Here is an 8694-nt window from a genome sequence, read left to right on the forward strand (position 1 = left end):
CTCCCATTGAAAAAGTTTTCAGTTTAGCTTGCTTCTTGCTTGAAAAAGTTTTCATTTCAGCTTCTGCTCCCATTGAAAAAGTTTTCATTTCAGCTTCTGCTTTGAAAAAGTTTTAATTTCAGCTTGCCCCATTGAAAAAGTTTTCATTTCAGCTTCTGCTCCCATTGAAAAGTTTTCATTTTAGCTTCTGCTCCCATTGAAAAAAGTTTTCATTTCAGCTTTCCATTGAAAAAGTTTTCACTTCAGCTTCTGCTCCCATTGAAAAAGTTTTCATTTCAGCTTTTGAAAAAAGTTTTCATTTCAGCTTCTGCTCCCATTGAAAAAGTTTTCATTTCAGCTTCTGCTCCCATTGAAAAAGTTTCCATTTTAGCTTCTGCTCCCATTGAAAAAGTTTTCATTTCAGCTACTGCTCATGTTGAAAAAAGTTTTCATTTCAGCTTCTGCTCCCGTTGAAAAAGTTTTAATTTCAGCTTCTGATCCCGTTGAAAAAGTTTTCAATTCACCTTCTGCTCCTGTTGAAAACGTTTTCATTTCAGCTTCTGCTCCCATTGAAAAAGTTTTCATTTCAGCTTCTGCTCCCATTGAAAAAGTTTTCATTTTAGCTTCTGCTCCCATTGAAAAAGTTTTCATTTTATCTTCTGTTCCCGTTGAAAAAGTTTTAATTTCAGCTTCTAATCCCATTGAAAAAGTTTTCATTTCAGCTTCTGCTCCTGTTGAAAAAGGTTTCATTTCAGCTTCTGCACCCATTGAAAAAGGTTTCTTTCAGCTTCTGCTCCCATTGAAAAGGTTTTATTTCAGCTTCTGGTTCCATTGAAAAAGTTTTCATTTGAGCTTCTGCTCCTGTTGAAAAAGGTTTCATTTCAGCTTTGCACCCATTGAAAAAGTTTCTTTCAGCTTGCCCTGTTGAAACAGGTTTCATTTCAGCTTCTGGTCCCATTGAAAAGTTTTCATTTCTTCAAAAGCTTCTGCTCCCATTGAAAAGTTTTCATTTCAGCTTCTGCACCCATTGAAAAAGGTTTCTTTCAGCTTCTGCTCACGTTGAAAAAGTTTTCATTTCAGCTTTCTCCCAGAAAAGTTTTCACTTCAGCTTCTTCTGCTCCTGTTGAAAAAAGTTTTAATTTCAGCTTCTGCTCCTGTTGAAAATTGAAAAGGTTTCATTTCCGCTTCTGCTCCCAATGAAAAAAGGTTTCATATCAGCTTCTGCCCCGTTGAAAAAGCTTTTCATTTCTGCTTTGAAAAGGTTTCCCGTTGAAAAAGGTTTCACTTCAGCTTCTGCCCCATTGAAAAAAGGTTTTTCATTTCAGCTTTCAGCTTCTGCCCCATTGAAAAAGCTTCACTTCAGCTTCTGCTCCCCTGGTTGAACTTCAGCTTCTCCTCCCATTGAAAAGGTTTCATTTCAGCTTCTGCTCCTGTTGAAAAAGGTTTCATTTCAGCTTCTGCTCCCGTTGAAAAGGTTTCATTTCAGTTTCTGCTCCCGTTGAAAAAGGTTTCATTTCAGCTTCTGCTCATGTTGAAAAAGTTTTAATTTCAGCTTCTGCTCCCGTTGAAAAAGTTTTCATTTCAGCTTCTGCTCCCATTGAAAAAGGTTTCATTTCAGCTTCTGCTCCTGTTGAAAAAGTTTTCAATTCAGCTTCTGCTCCCATTGAAAAAGGTTTCATTTCAGCTTCTGCTCCCGTTGAAAAGGTTTCACTTCAGCTTCTGCTCCCATTGAAAAAGATTTCACTTCAGCTTCTGCTCCAGTTGAAAGAGGTTTCACTTCAGCTTCTGCTCCAGTTGAAAAAGGTTTCCTTTCAGTTTCTGATCCCATTGAAAAGGTTTCATTTCAGTTTCTGATCCCATTGAAAAAGGTTTCATTTCAGCTTCTGCTCATGTTAAAAAATGTTTCATTTTAGGTTCTGCTCCTGTTGAAAAAGTTTTCATTTCAGCTTCTGCTATTGTTGAAAAAGGTTTAATTTCAGCTTCTGCTCCTGTTGAAAAAGGTTTCATTTTAGCTTCTGCACACATTGAAAAGGTTTCATTTCAACTTCTGCTCCCATTGAAAAAGTTTTCATTTCAGTTTCTCCTCCTGTTGAAAAAGGTTTCACTTCAGCTTCTGCTCCCATTGAAAAAGGTTTCAATACAGCTTCTGCTCCCATTGAAAAAGGTTTCACTTCAGCTTCTGCTCCCATTGGAAAAGGTTTCATTTTAGCTTCTGTTCCCATTGAAAAAGGTTTCACTTCAGTTTCTGCTCCAGTTGAAAAAGGTTTCATTTCAGCTTCTGCTCCTGTTAAAAAGGTTTCATTTCAGCTCCTGCTCCCATTGAAAAAGGTTTCACTTCAGCTTCTGCTCCCATTGAAAAAGGTTTCACTTCAGCTCCTGCTCCCGTTGAAAAAGGTTTCACGTCAGCTTCTGTTCCTGTTGAAAAAGGTTTCACTTCAGCTTCTGCTCCTGTTGATAAAAGTTTCATTTCAGCGCTTGTTCCTGTTGAAAAATGTTTCATTTCAGCTTCTGCTCCCATTGAAAAAGTTTTTATTTCAGCTTCTGCTCCCATTGAAAAAGCTTTAATTTCAGCTTCTGCTTCCATTGAAAAAGGTTTCACTTCAGCTTCTGCTCCCGTTGAAAAAGGTTTCATTTTAGCTTCTGCTGCCTTTGAAAAAGATTTCATTTCAGCTTCTGTGCGCATTGAAAAAGTTTTTATTTTGGAGCCTGCTCCCGTTGAAAAAGTTTTCATTTCAGCTTCTGCTCCGGTTGAAAAAGGTTTCATTTCAGTTTCTGCTCCTGTTGAAAAATGTTTCATTTTAGGTTCTGCTCCAATAGAAAAAGGTTTCATTTCAGCTTTTGCACCTGTTGAAAAAGTTTTCATTTCAGCTTCTGTTCCTGTTGAAAAAGGTTTCACTTCAGCTTCTGCTCCCATTGAAAAAGATTTCACTTCAGCTTCTGCTCCTGTTGAAAAAGGTTTCACTTCATTTTCTGCTCCCGTTGAAAAATGTTTCACTTCAGCTTCTGCTCCCTTTGAAAAAGGTTTCACTTCAACTTCTGCTCCCATTGAGAAAGGTTTCATTTCAGCTTCTGCTCCCATTGACGTTGAAAAAGGTTTCACTTCAGCTTCTGCTCCCATTGAAAAAGGTTTCATTTCAGCTTCTGCTCCCGTTGAAAAAGGTTTCACTTCAGCTTCTGCTCCTGTTGAAAAACTTTTTGTTTCAGCTTCTGCTCCTGTTGAAAAAGGTTTTATTTCAGGTTCTGCTCCTGTTGAAAAAGGTTTCATTTCAGCTTCTGCTCCCAGTTGAAAAAGTTTTCATTTCAGCTTCTGCTCCCAGTGAAAAAGGTTTCATTTCAGCTTCTGCTCCCATTGAAAAAGGTTTCACTTCAGCTTCTGCTCCCGTTGAAAAAGGTTTCACTTCAGCTTCTGCTCCCGTTGCAAAATGTTTCACTTCAGCTTCTGCTCCCATTGAAAAAGGTTTCATTTCAGCTTCTGCTCCCATTGAAAAATGTTTCATTTCAGCTTCTGCTCCCGTTGAAAAAGGTTTCACTTCAGCTTTTGCTCCCATTGAAAAAGGTTTCATTTCAACTTCTGCTCCCGTTGAAAAAGGTTTCATTTCAGCTTCTGCTCCCATTGAAAAAGGTTTCATTTCAGCTTTTGCTCCCATTGAAAAAGGTTTCATTTCAGCTTCTGCTCCCGTTGAAAAATGTTTCACTTCAGCTTCTGCTCCTATCAAAAAAGATTTCATTTCAGCTTCTGCTCCCATTGAAAAAGGTTTCATTTCAACTTCTGCTCCCATCGAAAAAGTTTTCATTTCAGCTTCTGCTCGCATTGAAAAATGTTTCACTTTAGCTTCTACTCCCGTTGAAAAAGGTTTCATTTCAGCTTCTGCTCCCGTTGAAAAAGGTTTCATTTCAGCTTCTGCTCCTGTTGAAAAAGGTTTCCTATCAGCTTCTGCTCCCATTGAAAAAGGTTTCACTTCAGCTTCTGCTCCCATTGAAAAAGGTTTCCTATCAGCTTCTGCTCCCGTTGAAAAATGTTTCACTTCAGCTTGTGCTACCATTGAAAAAGGTTTCATTTTAGCTTCTGCACCCATTGAAAAAGGTTTCATTTCAGCTTCTGCTCCAATTGAAAAAGGTTTCGTCTCAGCTTCTGCTCCCATTGAAAAAGGTTTCACTTCAGCTTCTGCTCCCATTGAAAAAGGTTTCATTTCAGCTTCTGCTCCCGTTGAAAAAGTTTTCATACCAGCTTCTGCTCCAAATGAAAAAGGTTTCATATCAGATTCTGCTCCAATTGAAAAAGGTTTCGTCTCAGCTTCTGCTCCCATTGAAAAAGTTTTAATTTCAGCTTCTGCTCCCATTGAGAAAGGTTTCACTTCAGTTTCTGCTCCCGTTGAAAAAGGTTTCATTTCAGCTTCTCTCCCATTGAAAAGGTTTTTACTTCAGATTCTGCTCCCATTGAAGAAGGTTTCATTTCAGCTTCTGCTCCCATTGAAAAAAGTTTCACTTCAGCTTCTGCTCCCGTTGAAAAAGGTTTCATTTCAGCTTCTGCTCCTGTTGAAAGCAATTTCGTCTTTGACTTGGATACCACGTGTGCAAGGAACACTGGCTCTCATGAATACTGATAGCAAAGAAAGGAACTCCTATCAAGGCTTGACCTTTGCTGTTCAGCTTCTCATATCATGTTTTATTCAGAATGAAGTTCAATATTTCTTTTACGTTTGCACAAGAGAATGAAACTTTTCGTTATTCTGACATTTCCAGTTTCATCTGGGTTACTATTTTAGCTGCAGTCTCGAATAAGAGTTATTCTCCACTTTTATTCCATTCCTTTCTCTGGAATGTTGTGTTCAAACCCAGTAATTGATCGATGATCATGTTCCAAAATGACGCCCTACATTGAAAGTTGGATGGATGGATGTATGTATTTAGGGCCGAATCCTACGTACTGGGACCTACAAGGTCATTCTTCGCTTAACAAAAAGGCATTATTATAGTATAACACAGAGATGAATTACGATACATAGTTGTATTGGAATTTCCTTTCCATCTCGTCAGCTGCAATAACTTATTTCACTCCAACCTCGCGATGGAATATTAACGGTGCTATGATTTTTGATTATGGGTCATACATATACCCATTGGCTTAATCCCAGCATCCAGGTTATATCGACATCACGGTGAGATTACGTGACCTAACCGTTGAGACTTGGAAGTAGAATCTGATGACGACAGTGACGAACCACTTTCTTTATTATTGGTAACTATTGTTGGTGCTGTATTACGCCTTCCACTTAATATTTTATGGATTTTCATCTTTGTTGGAACTATAGTTTCTTGAGTTTGGTAGTCAACCATCTCAACTTAGAAATTACAGATTTCCAAAAGAAATCGCTAAATAATTATCGAAAATCACAACACCACTCTTATAATTTTGTCATGTGATTCTTATAGGAACACGATATTGCAATTGGCGAGATGGAAAAAAAATATAGAAATATCTTACGCCTTCCTGGTATTGTACTATAGTTTTACAATCAGTACCTTAAAAATTTCAGGCCACGTGTGGATGAGTTACCCTCTCTACATGTAAGCGGTTACGAGTAAAAATCAGTTCTAAATACATCCTATAATCTTGAAAAACACTAGCATCATTTTAAATATACTTTTTTAACATTTCATTTTTGGATATGCACATTTCTCAACCATCTTTACCCTTCCAAATCGACATATTTTACAAATTATATATTTCAACAATTTACCAGTCTTTTTCTCTAAAAACTCATCATCTATGTTTCACTACCATGAAGGAGAATTGGCTCAACTATCATTTCACACTTTCAAGCTCTTGTTTCCATAGACAATTCACTCCCATGACCACATTTTCTGTTATTCCACGACCTTTCCATCACACTGACTCTCACATACCTACAAAGAACAACCATTTCTGTTATTCTGCCATCCAAGATACCATCTATTTTCCTTTGTCCAAGTTTCCGTTTATATTACTTCACTCTTGATAACAATTACTTTTAAATTTCTCATATTACAAATACTTTCAAAATCTTTCACCAGACTCTGCAAACTCTTACTGATAACTTTACACACCAAGGCATTTCCTGTTCTTTCTTTGATTTCTCAGTTCATACTGTCTGAAAAAATATTTACTAAAAATTCAGACCCAATTTGGAAGTCACTCTCAAGTATCTGCACCATACAACCTCTGCATTCTTTATATTATATCTCCATCAGTTTTGTTATTAGCTTTACCTATATTCTTATACGTTACAGGTGGTCTCCATAATGTCTAACCAAAAAGATTATTGATCTTAATAGTTCCCTCACGATCGAGGAGGGCCGGGGTTCGTCTCCTGGAAGTGGTAGAGCAATATAGATTTGTACTGTTAAATCCAAGAATGCCTTTATTAATGGGAGACATAACGATTAATGACGATGGCGGTTACAGCTAATATCTACATCCAAAGAGACTTGCTTAAAGATTAGCACCTTTAGGAGCCATTTCTCTAAAAAAAAAAATGATTTATATATATATATATATATATATATATATATATATATATATATATATATATATTATATATACTATATATATATATATATATATATATATATATATATATATATATATATATATATATATATATATATATATATATATATATATATCATCCTTTTCCTAGAGAAAATGGCTCCTAAAGGTGCTAACTTTTGGATGAAGATACTAGCTGTAACCGCCATCGTCATTAATCGTTATGTCTCCCATTAATAAAGGCATTCTTGGATTTAACATTACAAATCCATATTGCTATACCACTTCCAGGAGACGAACCCCGGCCCTCCTCGATCGTGAGGGGACTATTAAGATCAATAATCTTTTTGGTTAGACATTATGGAGACCACCTGTAACGTATAAGAATATAGGTAAAGCTAATAACAAAACTGATGGAGATATAATATAAAGAATGCAGAGGTTGTATGGTGCAGATACTTGAGAGTGACTTCCAAAGGTGACTATTAAGACCAATAATCTTTTTGGTAAAATGACATTATAGAGGCCACCTGTAACGTATATGAACATTTTATGAAAGTAGACATATCAGTTGTTCCCAAGATGAGAAGAAATGTAAAGAAAAAATTATTAAAGCAGGAGGTTAGCAGGTTTGCAAAAGTTTTGCAAGAGGAACAGTTCGTGTGAAAGCAAAACTGCTGAGGAAATCGAGTGCGGATGTAGAATGTAAATGAAAAGAAAAGTGTAGAAGCTTTTGAGATGAATTGTTTTTGTTGTATATGGTAAGTCAGAGATGGTTAAAGGGTGTTAAATGCATATATTTAAGAAAGAGGTGATATAGTTGAATATGGCAGTGATCATTGAGTTATTTTCATCAGTCACTACCTACTACATACACATACACACATACACACGCATATATACTGTATATATATATATATATATATATATATATATATATATATATATATATATATATATATATATATATATATATATATATATATATATATGTGTGTGTGTGTGTGTGTGTGTGTGTGTGTGTGTGTATGAGTGTAGTAGGCAGTGACTGGGGAAATTAACTCAATGATCACTGCCATATTCAACTATATCACCTCTTTCTTAAATATATGCATTTACCACCCTTTAACCATCTCTGACTTACCATATACAACAAAAATAATTAATCTCAAAAGCTTCTACGCTTTTCTTGTCATTCACATTCTACATCCGCACTCGATTTCTCCAACAGTTTTACTTTCACACGAACTGTTCCTCTTTCAAAACTTTTGCAAACCTGCTAACCTCCTGCTTTAATAATTTTTTTTCTTTACATTTCTTCTCATCTTGGGATCAACTAATATGTCTACTTTCATAAAATGTTCTTCTACCGTAAATTTACTCTACCGTACATACTGAATACATCCTCCATCTTAAGCTCTATTTATGTATCAATGCATCTAAAAAGCTTTATCAGTGTTCCTAAGCTTCTAGGCTACCGTTTCCTTGTACCAGTACCAGAACCATTCCACAGCATTTCACTTGTAATGCCATCAGCTCCTGGAGCTCTACAATTTTTCATCCTCTTCTTGACCTCTTGGAATTTTTAATACTCTGAATACTCACATTTATAATCCTTCTTCTTATCTTTACATAAATCACTATGACACACTTTCATTATCGTTATAATTTTCACTCTATTCCCCAGAAGTCAAAATTAATCAAAATACTTTGATGACCAACCACTTCATTTACTTCAAACATGTTTTCAGTTGTATCTTTTATTTCAAAGACCTTTTGCGCATTAAACTTACTCTTTTTGACATTTGGTTCCTTCCGCCACATATTCCCCCTAACATTGTTTCTCACATTCCCTCTAATTTCTTGCTGACTTCTTTCTCACTGCTCTTGGATTCATGTTCGTTTTTGCCATGACTGAGCCTTTCATTTCACTCTCACTCCGTACACTCCGTTTTAATTCCTCCTCTCTCTGTGTCGCTACTTCCTCCAAGCATTTCCTGTTCATTGCAGGGCCGTACCCAGAATTTTTTTTATGGGGGGGGGGGCGTCGGTTTTTCCCAAAACTGGACCGTTTTCTTCTATATATGTCATTGCATATATAGGTATATACAAGATGAAATACTTGAAAATGGAGCAGATTAGCCGTCTCGATGGCGTAAATTTCACGTTTCGGCAGTTGCTGCAGT

General features: G+C 36.3%; 2 protein-coding genes across 2 annotated transcripts; both read right to left on the reverse strand.

Moving 5' to 3' along the window:
* Window positions 1-2266: 2266 nt before the first annotated feature.
* On the reverse strand, window positions 2267-3244 carry LOC136841308 (uncharacterized). Its single transcript, XM_067108282.1, has one exon. It carries the CDS (start codon window positions 3242-3244, stop codon window positions 2267-2269), a length of 978 nt encoding a protein of 325 aa, XP_066964383.1.
* Window position 3245: 1 nt separating this feature from the next.
* Window positions 3246-4367, reverse strand: LOC136841310 (magnetosome-associated protein MamJ-like). The gene has a single exon (XM_067108283.1). It carries the CDS (start codon window positions 4365-4367, stop codon window positions 3246-3248), a length of 1122 nt encoding a protein of 373 aa, XP_066964384.1.
* Between the last annotated feature and the right edge of the window lie 4327 nt (window positions 4368-8694).

This window comes from Macrobrachium rosenbergii, chromosome 8 (genome assembly GCF_040412425.1).
Source record: "Macrobrachium rosenbergii isolate ZJJX-2024 chromosome 8, ASM4041242v1, whole genome shotgun sequence".
NCBI classification, from domain to species: domain Eukaryota; kingdom Metazoa; phylum Arthropoda; class Malacostraca; order Decapoda; family Palaemonidae; genus Macrobrachium; species Macrobrachium rosenbergii.